The 16,835-nt window shown below is 35.9% G+C and overlaps 1 protein-coding gene and 1 non-coding gene across 2 annotated transcripts in view; one reads left to right on the forward strand and one right to left on the reverse strand.

The window, feature by feature from the left end:
* LOC141651513 (protein FAR1-RELATED SEQUENCE 5-like) overlaps nt 1-14,913 on the reverse strand; it is a 50,897-nt gene extending 35,984 nt beyond the window's left edge. The window contains exon 1 of the mRNA XM_074459221.1: nt 14,720-14,913. Within this exon, the coding sequence (XP_074315322.1) occupies nt 14,720-14,913 (194 nt within the window). The remainder of the gene's footprint in view (nt 1-14,719) is intronic.
* LOC141654439 (small nucleolar RNA R71) lies at nt 12,010-12,116 on the forward strand. The gene has a single exon (XR_012547999.1). It is a non-coding gene; the product is annotated as a small nucleolar RNA R71 (small nucleolar RNA).
* Nucleotides 14,914-16,835: the final 1,922 nt, after the last annotated feature.

Here is a 16,835-nt window from a genome sequence, read left to right on the forward strand (position 1 = left end):
GTTCTTCCATTTGGAAAGCTCAAGAACAAAAGAAAAGGAGATTTCTTTTGTGCCCATTAGAACCGAAATCACAATGTAAGGATGATTTCTTCTCTATTATATTATTTGTTTGCATGCATAAAATCCGTATTTAATTTTATGACAAATTAATTTTGACATATAAGAGTATGTTAGTATGTATATGAATCTACATTTCCTTCAATCAGTATCAAGAGCCACGGTTGTTTGCATGCAAATTAGTTAAAAGTTTTTCCGAGTTATAAGAATAACAAATAAAACTTGTAAAATTTGTGTTATTATGATATATCACGAAATCATTACATGCATGTTAATATTTCTGGTCCTAAAATGTTTTAGGATATTTTGGTTATTTTTCGGATTTTTATTGTTCATAATTTACAATAATGGCATTTAAATGTGATTTTATGAGTAAAAATGTCATTTTTAGTCTAAAATTAGCTATACTTCGAATTTTTCATTGATTTTTGGATATGTTGTCACATATATCATTTTGAGATAACCTGTAAATTTTCATAATTTTTGGACTTATTATGCTCGAAAAATGGATTTTTCATTATTAAATTCGGATTTAGGTGAAAAATAGGTTAATATGAGTTAAATTTCGAATCTGGTCATAGTTTTTTAATATGTTGTCACATGCAATTTTACAAGATGTGTGTAAAATAATTGGCTATAAAGAAGTCTTTTTGCATGATTTATGATTTTTTGAAGAAAAATAGCATAAATAGTGACATTATTAGTGAAAAATTAATAAATCATAATCTATGACTTAGGAAAAACGTCTAATGTTGCATTTTATTATATTTTTCAGATCTAAAATTGAAAAGTTAATGAAAATAATTTTTCCGTGTTTTTATGATTATTTTATTAAAAATCGATAAACCGCAACATTGTTTTTCCGGGAAAATTTCGAAATTTTTAACCTAAGATTTTGAACATTATGAGTGTCATGGTATTTTTTCCAGAATGTTCATGAGTTTAAATTTCAAATTTTGAATTTATTTGAAATTTTGTGATTTATTTGAAGTTTATAGCTTATTTTGTATTTTTTGGTCCATTTATGAACAATTTTATAAAATATGGGTTAATTATGGTCAAATTATTAGTGAAGACTAAATTTTGAGTTCTAAGAGGTTAGGGTAATTAACGTATGCATAAATATGAGTTTATGTATTTTTGTGATTATAAAAATGTTGAAATCACGCAAATCCGTAAAAACCGAGTAATATACGATATTGGCTAATTAAAGGCGATTTAGCATAAAATTGGGCATGTTCATACATATTATAATGCTGCATTTTTCTTTATGATTGTCATAATTTTAATTTATGTAATTTTTGAATTATGTAATTTTACTTAGTATGGCCTTAGATTTTAATTGGTATTTCCCGAAATGTATGGGAATATCGATTCGGTTGTAATTTTATTGTGATCTCGTATCACCGTTTTGTAATTTAATAGATTTTTTTTATTTTAGTTACATATGTATAATAGGAAATTATGTAATTTATTATGTAATTTTATTTATTCTCGGAGTTCCCAAAGACGGATTTCTTCAAGAATGGCGATACATAAAGACGGTGTTACCTCGAGATGCGTGTCACAACCGAAGTTCAAGGGACCAATGGAGTTGGTTTCCGAAATGTAATAGTTAAATAGTTTTTCTATTTTTAGGAAAGGCCATACTAGGATTTATTTATCTTTATGCTTGCATTTTATTTTATGTCACATGCATCGCTAAATCGCCATAACTAAACATGCATTGTCTTATCGAGTTTATCGACCGTGTCAATTAGAATTATCGTAGTTCACCGCTTTAGTTCACTTAAAACGTGATAGATAATAAATTGACATGACCTCTCGCTAAAACAATTAATTGAGACATAGCCTTACCAAAGAGTAGAAACCATGAAAACCTATTTCGTGAGGGAGTGCACTCGGCCACACCGGGGTACAAACCTTGTTACGTAGGGGAAGTGGGTGATGAATGTTAATCCACCGAATTCATGTTGATGAGGGTTTCATCGGCCACACCGTGCCCAAGTTAATGTGGGTTTGGATCATGGACACATTTATTCGAAATTTGGATTGAACTCAACAAAAGTTTTTCGATAAGGGTTTCATCGGCCACACCGTCCCCTTGTTGAATGTGTTTTGGGCTAAAGATAAATGTTAATGTAATATTATCGACCAAGAGTTCTAAAAGTAGAATCGATTAAAGCGTTAATCCACCGAGTTATATTGATAAGGGTTTCATCGGCCACACCGTGCCCAAGTTAATATGAATTTAGGTCTTGGAATCATTTATCATAGTTGGGTAGAGGTCACTATGTAAATGCTTTACTTGTTATTTACAAGTATTAATAAAACGATAAATGTTATGTTTTCCACTATTCCGTTATCATATTGTTCTATTTCTTTACCACAATTCATATACAATATCATTTTGATTTTTGATTCAAATCTCCATTAAAACATCGTAACTAAAGAAAAAATTTGAATTTTCTTCTAAAACCTCAAATGAACCATTGATAAGGATCTCTTGTAAAGAGTATAGATTAAAGTTATTCATTATCAAACAGGTTTTTGATTCATGACTAACACTTCTACTTACAATGGATTATGTTTCATATACTTAATTGAATTAAGTACCTTGAAGCGATAAATTGTTTTGGTGATTAGATTTTCAGAATTCGTAATTGACCAAAATAACGCAACCACTTCAATGAAAGTTTTAAGACTAAAACGAACAAATGAAGAGTAATCTTCATGAATTCAATTTTGCTTCTCAAAGCAAAGACTCATTGAAATGAGTGGGAGCATTCTCTTAAACCGTTAAGATGAGGACGAGGTTCAAGAAGTAAAGATTATAATGGAATTGATACAAGGTAATGTTAAAGGTAAAGTTGTTGAGAATGACGATACTAAACCTATCAATCCCGACCGATAAAGTTTCCATTGTCTTAAATGTTGGACACGAGAAAGGAAACTACCCCAAATTATTGAAGAATCAACAAGTTAGTTGTGGGACATCTAATGGGATCTTCTTCTTTAAATGTTTATATGATTGACATAAATTTTGCTAGTACCACTTCGTCAATATTAGAAACCGGTGGTGGTTTACATCATTGTACTTGATACATAGAATGATTAGAATATGACGACTAGCAACAACAATATCGAGAGATAGAGTAATTGTGTACTCAATCTAGTTTTTGGGTTTGGAGTTGTACTTAATTGTGACTATTAAGTACATAAACTCTAAATAAGAATACATACTTGTTAAGATACAAAGAGGTTTCACTTTTGTGACCCTATACACCATGATTTGATGTATGGCTAGCCCATTATCAAGGTGATTATATTCTAAACCAAACTAGAATGATATATCATGTAGATGATGTAAAGATTCAAATTGGTAACCCAAGATTAAACCTTAAATTTTGGAATGATAAACGCAAGGAGTTATCAAGTACTCTTGAAACCATTAGATTGTTAATGGTATATGCGTATCTTGTATTCAAAGCAATATGTCTCGTGCTTTTTGGTTGAAAAGGAGATCGAGGTTGTAAATCATTGATCCATAATAGGTTGATCATTTTATTTTACCAACGATTTAAGTTGACGCTTATGTGTTCACTTAATAAGGTAAATAGAAAAATCTTTGAAGAAGTTTAAAGAGTTCAAGGAATCACGATTTAGTCGTGATGGGATTATCAAAGTGAAGACTTTGATATAAGCCAAAAGAAATGTGATATAGTATCACAAGTTAATCTCTCTTAACACGCATTATGGAATAATGTGTGATTGGATAAGAATTCAAACGCTATTCGATATGGTTTGAACTTCAATGAAGTTACTTTGAGTTACTTGATCCTTTTGGGAATTTTATCATTTTGTCTAAAATTATTTTTCCACTAAATCGAATCATATGAGATATGAAATGGTAAGAGTACCATGGTTGTAAGTTTTTCACAAGAAACAAATGCTCATTTTTCCCTTGCAATTATCACGAGCACGACGGGTTTGCGGCTCATGAAGCCGTCTTTCTAAAATACAAGTTTATTTTAGAAGACAGAGTGGGAGAAATTATTCAAGAGCCACAAAGAATGCCACAGAGAATGTTATGTCGCAAGAAACTGGTCTTTCTTGGCTACATGAGACGTTTTGTGTAAAATATTGTTTCTTTAAAACCTAGGAGGTTAAATTCGTCACTTGTTAAAGATGATGAATTCATGCTACTCTTAAGAAAGTAAAGAGCTTATAACTTACAAAAGAAATTGTTTGATTCAAGTTGATTACTTCTAAAAAGTAATGAACATATGATTTACATAAGAGTGTTTAAAGTCACAACTCAATACAAGGCTTAGAGCCATGAAAATCCGAAACAAAAAGGCTTGATTAGTGACAAAGGGTTTTGCACTAATAAAGAGATATTTCAAAGCAATATTGGTTGCAAAGGGTTTTGCACTAATTAAAATGCTTAAGTCTATTTGGATCTTCTTAAGGATTGTGTTTCATTATGAGGTTATGAAATACGTAGCAAGTGAATCTAAAACCCGCTTCTTCAAAAGAAGGAATGTATTCAATACATGTCTTGAGTTTTGTAGATTCTTGCAATCCTAAGATTATGTGAAACTTAAGAGAGGATCTTAAGTAGGACATCAATGAGTTGGAATCAATGATTTGATCATGTTATAAAACGTTTCTCGATAAGTCGAGAAGTTGTGTTTATACATGGAGTTTAGTGGGAGTTACGGAAGTTTTAATTAGTCTGATATGTGGATGACATATTGATCATTGAGAATGATTTAAGACTTTTGGAGTATTATAATACATCTTGAATATCCGGATTTATGAAGATAAATCCACATGATATTAGCGTCAGTAAGAAGTCTTATGTTGATAAGATTTATGACTAGTTCAATTAAATTGAACATATTTGATTGATTTCATTTGCTTCCGCTGCAGAATCAATTAAAAAGAAATGATGTATAACACTTCATATGCTTTGAGTATGATGAATTGTTTTCAAAAAATCGAATTTAAGTAATCTTTACCAAGTAAGCTGTAAAGATTACCCTTAAGTGCTTGCAGAAGCATTAAGGAAGTAAAGCAAAGTGTTTATGATGCAATTTTGTGTAAGGGTGTTACACAAGTGACAATTGACAATTGAGATTGCGCATGGTTTCCGACAAAACCATAATCAAAACACATTAGGATGGTTAAGATACCATTGCGGCTATGTTAATTAAGAAGTAGATTTTCTAGAATCGTTCTAGGCAATAAAGAACAATGAGAGATATTTATAACGGAAATTGAGTACACTTGCAATCATGAGATGTGCAAGAGGATGAGTCCCGCATTAATCGTGAAAACAAAGTGGGAGCTATTCTTAGGCTAGAGGACCTATGTCTTGATTGGATCTCGACACGTACTCAGAAAGTTTTCTAATGCAAATGTATACATTACAAAGGAAAACGAGTATGTAGTAAGGTTGAGTAAGGTACAAGAAGTTGATAAAACCTACTAACCAAAGCCTTCTCATAGGCTTAACACGATGAGTCATGTCATTTCAATTAAATTGAGATGAATAACTACATAAAAGATCAAATTAGATTATAGAATATGAAGTAGTAATCAAGCATTGACTATTCATATGTGATAATCGCATTTGTCGTTTGAGTTTTACCTTAAAACTCTTTTATTATACCTTGTTGCATCCAAACGGGTTGTAGAGACAATTGAACCCCGTTAAAGTGAACGCGGATTAACATGGTATTCGCCCATAGTCACTTGTATGAGGTGACGTCTCGAAGTGGCTAGAGTGTGATGCGATTGATGGCAAGTTCAAGTGCCATAGAGTCATGTGAGATGACTAGTCGATCACATAGGCAGACTGTTAGGAACACTTTGTCGGGCAAATGACCGCTTATAGAGTTCTGGCAAATTTATATAGCCTGGTCGTGGCGAGAGCTGCTATAGTATTCAAATGAGTCGATTCTTTTGACTAAAGACTATTCACCTAAGATGGCTCAGTATCAGATTAACTTTGATTTGTGTTACTACGACCTTCGTAAATGGGGTTAAATGGGCATATTTTGGGTTATGATGGCTGTGGCTAGTCGAAGGGAATGAGTGCGATAGGAATTGTCCATCCCCTTGTCAGGGTTAAAACAATATCTCAAGGCCACTCGAGGAGTAATGAATCGAAATGCGTGGCCACGCTCGGAAGGTATCCGAGTGGATAAATCCGGTCAATCGCTTATTCTCCGGATCGAGGAAACCACTCTCGATATGATCACTTGCAAGTACGACCGAAAGACACCTTGCATTGAGTGGGAGATAGTAATAGGCAAGAGAATTGGTGACGCACACTTGTCGAGGACAAGTGGGAGATTGTTGGAAATGTGTCCTCAACAATAGTGCGATCACATGATTTAAATATCATTATTAAATCTCATTTTAAGAATACATGTGGGATGTAATATTTTACAAGTCAACTGGTCCACACATATCGGTAATGATTGGCTGACTAGAGTTTGACATTACTGTCATGCGACGGTGGTGATCAGTTGATCCCCTTAGGTCATACCTATAGGGAAATACTCTTAATTGATTATTTAATTAATCGTATACCGATACGTGTTAATTAAATTGCTTAAAATTGACGGATAATTTTGTGAGTATAATTTACGTATCTCATTGTAAATATGATTAAATGAGACACGGTCTAAGTAATCGAATTGTTTTATTACTTAGATGAAATTATTGTTTACAGAAACAATTGAAACGGAATGAATAAATTATTATAAATACAGAATGTTGTAGTTTATAATTTGGAAACATTTTTGGTACAAGTAATTACGAATTACTAGTCGATTTTGTAAATGACATATTTTATGAGTATGTTGATTTTTAATATGTTAAAAATACATTACAAATTCACATGTCAAGTAACATGTCACATATGTCACACTTGACAAATGACAAAATAAAATGGACCTTCCATTTTATCTTGTATAAACCGAAAATTAGGAGTATTAGTGGAATGATTATGTTGATTATTTTAATAAGAGAAAACATAATTATTAAAGTCTAATCTCTAGCCATGCCCACCTATGCTTTTGAGAAGAGCAAAAACAAAAAGTATTGGGCATCCTACCCAAGCCAATTTTCGGCCAACCATACAAGAAAAGAAAAAGAGCTTTTTCTTTTTAATTCATTCATTCATCATTTATACCCAAAAACATTTTTCTAGTGTAAGAAAGTGTTGAATCTCTACAATATATGAATTTTCTAGAGAAATAAAATCTCACATACTCTCCCTCTTGACCGAAATTTCAAGAGTGAAAATAAAATTTATATTGTATCAATTTTATTGTAAAACCATTATTATTACTAGATCTAAATAGTATTGGTTTATTAAGATGTATTCCTTGGGTATATGCTTTTGGGAGGGATTCTACACTTGAATCCTTGTTCTTCCATTTGGAAAGCTCAAGAACAAAAGAAAAGGAGATTTCTTTTGTGCCCATTAGAACCGAAATCACAATGTAAGGATGATTTCTTCTCTTTTATATTATTTGTTTGCATGCATAAAATCCGTATTTAATTTTATGACAAATTAATTTTGACATATAAGAGTATGTTAGTATGTATATGAATCTACATTTCCTTCAGACATTTCAATTTCACCCCTTTATTGACGGATGATGTATTCGGCTTCCTTTGAGAGGGGAAGAAGGTAGTTGGTCCGATGGACACTCAAACAGCATATCTTGAAAGGCAAAGTAAAAGATCTAGCATCATTGGTAAGCCACCCATATTCGGTGTCAAGGGGATTATGTGTGACCCACTTGTACTTGTTAATCATGGCATCCATGTCAATGAGATGACCCCCTTTTTTTGCCACATACTTGCTATCCTTGTTGAAATTCGGATCAAATTACTTGGCAAATAGAGTAACTAAACCTCCATTTACGATAAAAGCGGTGCCTTGCGTTCCACAATCAACATTGAGCCATCTTTCCACGAAAAGCCTTAGAGCATTGTAAGGCTTGGTGAATTCCCTTCAAATATTTAAGGCCGACTCAAGTAGAACACAATCGAGCTTGGTAAAGTGGTTAGTGTCTTTTCTTGCAATGATAGTATTCCCGATGACCTTGTGCCACACTCTAATGCCCGGATGGTGGACTAATAGAGCGCGACAAGCATGAAAGTTCTCAAATTTCTTCCCGGAAATCGCCTCCCAAAGAGGAGCGGGGTCATATTTTTCGGGCTTCTTATAATAACGAGGTGTATCACTAAGACCTAATGCTTTACTCAAGACATCAAAGGTGATGCACCAATTCACATTGGCAAGGCGGAACTCGATGTATTCTCTAGTCTCTACCTTAGTTACTTTCAAAGAACTCAAGAATTCTAAGGTAAGAGAGGGGTATGTCAATTCTCTTGTAGCAAACAATTTTCCCAACCCCATGGCTTCAAATAAGGCTTTTGTTTGTTCAAGGACACCCAATTTGTTCAAGGCATCTTCACATATGAATTTGGTGGGTAGAATGGATTTTCTAGCATACTTGGCAAATTTATCCCTATGGGAGTTAGAAATGAAAATTACCTCCTGATAGTTTGATAATTGAGCAATTTCCGGAGTTGTTGATGTTGTTGCTTCCAAGGGAGGATTTTGTTGTTGTTGAACTTCCAAGTTTGCACTAGCGACCACCATAGCCATTGAAGCTTTCTTTGCTTGAAGGCATTGTTGCCTTATTGAGAGTGCCTTTGTCTTAAGTGTCTTTGTTGATCCTTTTGTTCTTGCCATTGATGATTATACCAAGAAAAGAGTGAAAATCTTCAATTTCTAATTATACCCAAATCGATTTTAAGATGAAAGGCTTTGCCTTTGTATTTCAAAAATCGACTCAAAGGTTGAAGATTTTGGTGCTTGGATTGATTATTGTTGGAAAAGGAGTGATTAATTGTTGTTGAAAGGAAGTTTGGATTTGATTTTGTTGAATTTGGTTGAGGAAATCTTGTTTTGGTGATGGAGAGGATGAGGGGTTTTGAGTTTTGAGGTTTCTGGTAGTGTTTTGAATGAATGAATGAAGGAATGAATGTGGGAGGGGTATTTAAAAACATCCGAAAATTTTGAACTGTAGGGGAAGACGGGCGTTTTTCCTTCGGGACGCTCGGATTCTGCTCAATCTGGGTTCAGGATTCTCGCCTAAAGACGGGCGTCTTTCAGCTGGGCTGCTCGGATATTTCAGTTGCAGGATGAGCGGATTCTACTAAAGACGGGCGGATTCTGATACAGCAAGCTTTCTTATTTTGCACAGGCAAAAAGACGGGCGTCTTTCTGCAAAGACGAGCGGATTCCTTAAGACGAGCGTCTTCTCTGTTAGGACGCTCGAATTCTTCAACAGTCCCAAAATTTCAATTTTACAGCTCAATTGGACGGACGGATTCTGCCAAAGACGCCCGGATTCCCATAAGACGAGCGGATTCCCCTTGAGGACGCTCGGATTCTCCCTGGTCTACCCGGATTCAGTTCCATCCGTGCACTTGCATATCCCGTGTCATTTTTCATTCTTCAAATCCCGTGTTCTTCATTGCAGGGGCACTACAAAGGCATGAGTAGCCTAGGAAATTGCTATCCCCACACTAAGCTAAAGCACTACACATCAATTAAATCATTAGTCCCTCCCTCACTTCTCTCAAAAATGATAATTATCTTGATCAAAGCATAAAAATCCAAAAATGACAAAAATGCAATGTAAGAATTAAAATGCAAGTTAGGGAGTTAAAAATATTTACAAATGGTGGTTTGGAGAGGACTCCACCAAACTCTCATCCTTAGTGAGATGTCATGGGGGCATGTCCAATGTGTTGTTGATGTTACCCAACACCTTGAAAAAGTAGTCAAAAGCTTGTTCGTTGTCATGATAAAGATCCTCAATAGATCTTTGCACTTGTTGTCCTTCATGTTGGTCTTGATCGATAACATTACCAATATAGGGATTGAAAATCCCTTCAAACTCATCGTCCCAAAGACCACAAACTTCATCTACTTGGTCACTAAAGATCTCTTGAGTTGATAGAGACAACTTTCCCACTTTCTTGTCTTGGCCAATGAGGCCATCCTCTTCATTGCTTGACTTTGGTGAGCTTTTCAAGCTCTCTTTATTACAATTCACTTGCTCTTTGAATGGAGCATCATCAACTTTCTTCTTCCATTGGAATTCCGAATTCTTCCTATCATCCTTCCGGCTATAATGATCAACCATAAAGCATGGTTCATGCAAACGGGGAGTTCTCATGGTCTTGTAAAGATTGAAAGTTATGCTCTCATCTCCCACTTCTAGAGTGAGCTCTCCATGCTTTACATCAAGCACCGCGCCTGCGGTGTGCAAGAAAGGTCTACCTAGAATGATCGGAATGTTGGAGTCTTCTTCCATGTCAACAATGACAAAGTCCACCGGGATGAAAAATTTCCCAACTCTTACGGGAACATCTTCCCATATCCCTAATGGTGTCTTCGTCGATCTATCGGCCATTTGGAGTGTGATATTGGTGCATTTAAGCTCTCCCATCCCTAACCTTTTACTTACCGAGTACGGCATAACACTCACACTAGCCCCTAGATCATATAAGGCTTTGTTGATCGTGGTGTCGCCAATGGTGCACGGTATTGAGAAGCTTCCCGGATCTTTAAGTTTTGGAGGTGAACTCCCTTGAAGTATTGCACTACTTACCTTAGTGAAGGCGATAGTCTCAAGCTTCCGGATCGACTTCTTCTTTGTGAGGATGTCTTTCATGTATTTTGCATAGGCCGGTACGTGATTGATTAATTCCGTGAAAGGAATTGAGACTTCCAAATTCTTCACAATCTCCATAAATTTTCCAAGTTGGTCATCAAATTTGGGCTTGGCTTGACGACTTGGAAAAGGAAGTCTAATCATAATGGGCTCCTTCTCCTTGACCTTGTCTTCATTTTTTTTTGAAAATTCTTCCTTCGATGGTTCTCCATCCTTGGAGTTTTGCACAATTTCTTCTTTGTCACTAGCTTCCACAACTTCATCCTCAACTTGCTTCTTTGGTGCTTCATACCTTGTACCACTCCTCAAGTGAATGGCACTAACCGTTTCATGTCTTGGGGGATTACTTTGAGGTGGTAATTGCCCCTTTTGTCTTTGTGAGCTTGAGGATGCTAGTTGAGCCAATTGGGTTTCCAACATTTTGGTGTTAGCTAGGATGTTGTTGATGGTGATTTCCTTTGCTTGACTATCTTTTTGCATTTGAGTGAAAAACTCTTGTTGATTCTTTTGCATTTGGAGGATCGCTTTTTGAACATCAAAACCTTGGTCATTTTGTTGATTGTATGGAGTTTGATTTTGGTAACCTTGGTTTTGGTTGTAAAAGGGTCTTTGATTTTGGTTTCTCATGGGAGGTGGGGTGTATGTTGGTTGAGGGTTTTGAACATTTTGGCTTTTGTATGAGAGATTTGGGTGGAATTTGGTGTTTTCATTGTAATAATTGGAGTAAGGGGTACCACTCTTGTATGCTTGAAAAGAATTCACTTGTTCATTTGTTCCCCTACATTCACTTTGGTCATGTCACAAAGTTCCACAATTCTCACATATCCCACTTGGGATTAATGAAGATGCCGTCATGGCATTAACATGATGCTTTGGTGATTTTGAGGCTTCTTCAAGTCTAGCCATTGCTTTTTCAAACTTCAAATTGATGGTATCAATGTGAGCACTAAGTTGAGCACCCAATTGAGTAATGGAGTCCACTTCATGCTTTCCTCCTCTAGTAGCCTTGCGAGGTCTACTATATTGTGAGTTATGGACCGCCATTTCCTCAATCTTGTTCCAAGTTTGATTGTCATCAACTTCGGTGAACATTCCATTTGATCCCATGTTGAGAATGTTTCTTGAGTCTTCATAAAGACCGTTCCAAAATTGTTGTACCAAGAACCACTCGCTAAGTCCATGGTGAGGACATGAGCGGCAAATTCCTTTGAATCGCTCCCTAGCTTCATACAAGGATTCTTCATCTCTTTTCTTAAAGCCCGTAATTTGAGCTCTTAGCATGTTAGTCTTTTCCGGTGGATATAACTTTTTGTAGAAAGCTAGAGCCAACTTCTTCCAAGAATCAATTCCGAGAGTAGCCTTATCAAGGCCTTTCAACAATTGTTTCGCGGTGCCAATTAGAGAAAAAGGAAATAAGACCCATCGAATTTGGTCTTGAGTTACACCGGTTTGAGAAATCGCATCACAATAGTCTCAAAAAGTCTCCATATGAGAGTGAGGGTCTTCACTAGGCATCCCCCCAAATTGGCTTCTTTCAACTAATTGGATAAATGCGGATTTGGCAATAAAATTTCCGGTTAGATGTTGTGGTGTGGGAGTACCATTGGATAGGTTCTCCTCGGTGGGTACGGAATGTGATGAAAATTTAGGCATTGTGGGTTGATTTTGTGTTGGATTTTGTGTTGGGTTCTCCTCACCTTCTCTTGCAAAAGGGTTGATGAACTCAATAGTGTTTGGTTGAATATCTACAACCTCACCAATACCTCTCAAAGTTCTCCTAGCAAGTCTTCAATTGTTTGTCAAAGTCCTTTCAATTTCCTGATCAAAGGGTAACAAGTTACCTTGTGACCTTCTAGACATGCAAAATATCAAACAACTCGAAAATAAATAGAACAAACCTTGAGGAGTTTTACTTCCCCAAGGCAAAGAAAGACACAACTAATAACAATATAAGAAAATCTAAATCAAGTTAACACCGTCCCCGGCAACGGCGCCATTTTTGGTCATGTTCCCTTTTGAGGGTTTAGTTTTCAGTACTTGTCGTTAGGAGCACCTAGACCAAAACACAATTTATAACTTCACAAACAACTCTACAATTAGTAAAGAGGCAAGTAAAGGTCGGATCCCAAGGGACGGGAATTGAGATGAGATTTTCTATTGTAACTAGTGGTGTCTAAGGGTGTCACAATTTGGGGTTTGAAGTAGAAGATCACTAAACTAAATAGCAATGAAAGTAAACAAGCAAGATGATTAAAAAGGGATGTAAACAATTGATAAAAGGCACTAGGGTGTCATGGGGTCATAGGGGATTCATGGGAATTGATCATACAAACATATTCTCAAATTATAAGCAAGCAATTATTGTTGTGATGGATCGAGTTGGTTTTTATCTTACAATCCTAGGAAAGTTTGGGTCCCGGAGCCGAATCGATTAGATTGTACAACACCTACAAGTCGACTTAATCTTTCCTACTCAACTATATGCATGGTCTAATGAGACTCGACTTGGTTTATGTCTTACAAGTTTCATTGAAAAGATAGGTGATGGGTAAAAAATGCAAGGATTCATAGGCTCACATTTCATCAAACATAACATGTGCATAAGTTGAGATCATAACAAGCAAGCAAATAAACTATGAAAACATATTAAATTAAGCATGAATCATTCCCCATGTTGGTTTTCCCTAATTACCCATTAACCCTAGCTAAGGAGACTACTCACTCATTATCATGTTGAACATGCTAGCAAGGTTGTCAATCATACCAACAAAGTGAAACATGATGAATAAATGAAGATAATTAACTATAATTAAAAAGGGATTAAGAGAATTATACCTACTAATGATTCCAATAATAAAGCAAAGAATAATAGAAGTACTTGATGCTTGATTGGAAGGTTGTCAATCTCCCAATAATAACCCAAATAATCTTTAATTACCCAAAATAAAGGATGAACAAAAGAGAGATTAAGGAAATGAAACTTGTATTAAAACTTGATTAAATGTTGATTACAAGATTAAAGAGAGATTTGATTGATATTAACTACGCTAAAGATTACTAAGAAGAACATGCTCTTCTAATAGACTAATGGCGTATTTATAGTGGGGATTAGGTACATAAATTAGGGTTAACTAAGGGCTTAAATGCCGATTAAGTCCTTGAGGAATCGCCGGTCTCTAGGGAGACTCCGGTCTCCTTTTCGCCGGTCTTAGAAAAAGATGCGCATCCTTCCTTGAAGCTTGTAGAAGACGAAAAGGCTGTTAGGGAATTCGGGCGTCCAGGGCACGGGACGGGCGGATTTGGGTGATTTTGGACGGGCGTCCAGCTGGGGAAGACGGGCGGATTCTGGGTGTTTTGGACGGGCGTCCACAGGGGGAAGACGCTCGGATTGTGGATGCTGGACGGGCGTCTTGTGGACAATCCGCCCGGATTGTCTTACAGCTTCTTTCTTTCTTCTTTTCTTCCTTTTTCTTCATAGAATCCTTGAGGATTTCCTCAGGGATGCAAGGATCTTTTCTCATCATTGCCCATCTACTATAGTATGTACAAAGGCCTCCTAATCTTGTCTCTCCTTGATGCTTGGTCATTGAATTCAATCAATTTAGCTTCATTTTGCCATGAAAATGCAAGGTTTGCACTCCTTTCCTACCAGGGACACAAAACCTCAAAGAATATGCAAAACAAAGGACTAAAGACAATAAATAACCCAAGTATGCACTAAAAAGCATGGGAACAAGGCTAATTCGGGGACTAAATGTGCTTAAATTATGGTCACATCACCTTTACACCTTGCCTATTGCAGACAACATTCCTTAATGCAAAACTGTTTGGTAACTCATTGCCTTTAATCCTTTTTGTTGTTGCAAGTCTTGGCGTAAACCCACAGATTGTACAATATTCTTTGTAGAATAACTCGCTTTCTTGATTCTAGCGTTTCGAATACTTGTCCGACTTTAGGTTTCTTTTCCTCTGGACAGAATGGAATGTACTGGAGTGCATTTAATGTTTCAATTCTTGTCCTTGGTGTTTTAAAGCTGTTATTTGTAGAAGACGACGTAGTTGCATCACTTGTACTCATTGTCTGCTTCAACAGTAATTAAGTAAGTAAGTATATTGAATATTATTGCATCAATAATGCAGTAATCCAATTCTAATATGCTCTACAAATATTGGCAATTTATTTCGTACAAATAAAGGTTCATATATAATGTATTCCTGCGAATGTCCATTATCATGCCTTTAAAGGGACATTTATTTTACTGCTAATGTTCATAGGAAATATTGTTGTCCATTTTGATATAGCATATATATAATGTATTGAATGCTAATGACATTAAACAAAGAAATAGTCATAATATTATTTCATTAATATTAGAAAAATATTTACAAAAGCCATTTAAGGCTTTCAAAATGATAAAGCCTACTAGGCTTATACTCAAAAAAAAAAACACAAGATAATACCTAATAACAATAAATACAAGATAACACAAGATATTTCTAAACTAATCTAACAGTCGGAGTCATAATAACCCTCATCCCTGTTCCTCAATTTCATATTCTTCTTCTCTTTGCTTTCTAAATTGTCGTTCTTGTCTTTTGTGATGCCTAATTATTTCTGCACGACTAGACATAGTCGTGCACATGCAGAATCTGTCAAGGAGCCGATTATTCTTTGTGACATAGATTACACCATTTTCATTTCCCCGAACCGCGCCTCGGTAATAATCCCTATCCATTACCTTTTGCTTTCTCCCTATAAGGAACCACTTTGACCAGCCCTTGTGTGACACCCTCATTTATTGCGGAAAAATAAACACGTAATTCTAGAATAAAACTGCATGGATATGTTTGTAATAGGTTCATTTGGGTAAAAACCTGTAATTTTTAAAACTCGAACTCGTTATAAAGATATCCAAATTGGAAGGTGTCAAACATACAAGGTCTAACTAGAAGTTTCACAACATAACCATCGCTAAAGTCGCGAATAGCAAATTATACAACCAAATGTAAAGAGGGAGACATATGTCCCTAAAATGTATGTGACATAAAAAGTGTTTAAGGGTCACAATAGAATAAGCCAATCTAGGTCCCAAGGTTACTTTGCTCGCTAGCTCGTCCATGTACCCCATATATGCATCACCTACTCCGTCATTCGCATTTTATACAAATACGAAAGCCACGGTCGTGGGGAGTAACTCCGAGTCCTCCCACCACGAAATGTCATAATTAATATAACATGTAAACATAAGAATATGAATACGAATCACACAATGCCTTAGCATATAGATGCTAGACAATCGTGCTTATCATGTGAACAACAATATAACCACACATAGTCCTAGCATGTCAATACTAGACCGACTCATACTACACTATCATGTGAATCACATAACATCCAGGAATCCAAACTCTATCAACCATAGCCGGCTTGCATCTCACCTTCTATGATTCATAGAATCATCAAACAAGAAAGGGCAATATATCAAAGACAGACATAAGTTCTTAGTCCCGTCAATAGTCACTCTGAACTCGAGTCTATACCACGAGGTAGGGAAGGTAATCGAACCGGTATCTTGGCTCGGAGGTTCTATCAAAACATGGCCAAGACACAACACAACCCTAGCCTAAAATCAAGAGACAGACCTAGACATGCGGATACACACCACCGCACCCAAGACCCACAATTTTTCTAAAACAAAGTGAGTACCCTAAGGAGTCCACCAAAGGGTTGGCTAGTACTTAAGCTGACCACTTACTCTCAAAATAAGTAACGAGGTCATGCCCCAACTTGGATATAAACCCAACAAGTCAGGAACACAGAGGCTATTAAGCAGTGAACATACACTCGTCAAAGACAATAATGACCTATCTATGATGAAGGCCGAAATACTCACCTAGGACCTAAATAAAACCAATCTAGGTCCCAGCTTGAATATTTTAGCCCACACCACACAAGACAAATAGGACACCCACTTAACCATAAGAGGGCAAAGAGTCCAA

This window comes from Silene latifolia, chromosome 4 (assembly GCF_048544455.1).
Source record: "Silene latifolia isolate original U9 population chromosome 4, ASM4854445v1, whole genome shotgun sequence".
Classification (NCBI taxonomy): Eukaryota; Viridiplantae; Streptophyta; class Magnoliopsida; order Caryophyllales; family Caryophyllaceae; genus Silene; species Silene latifolia.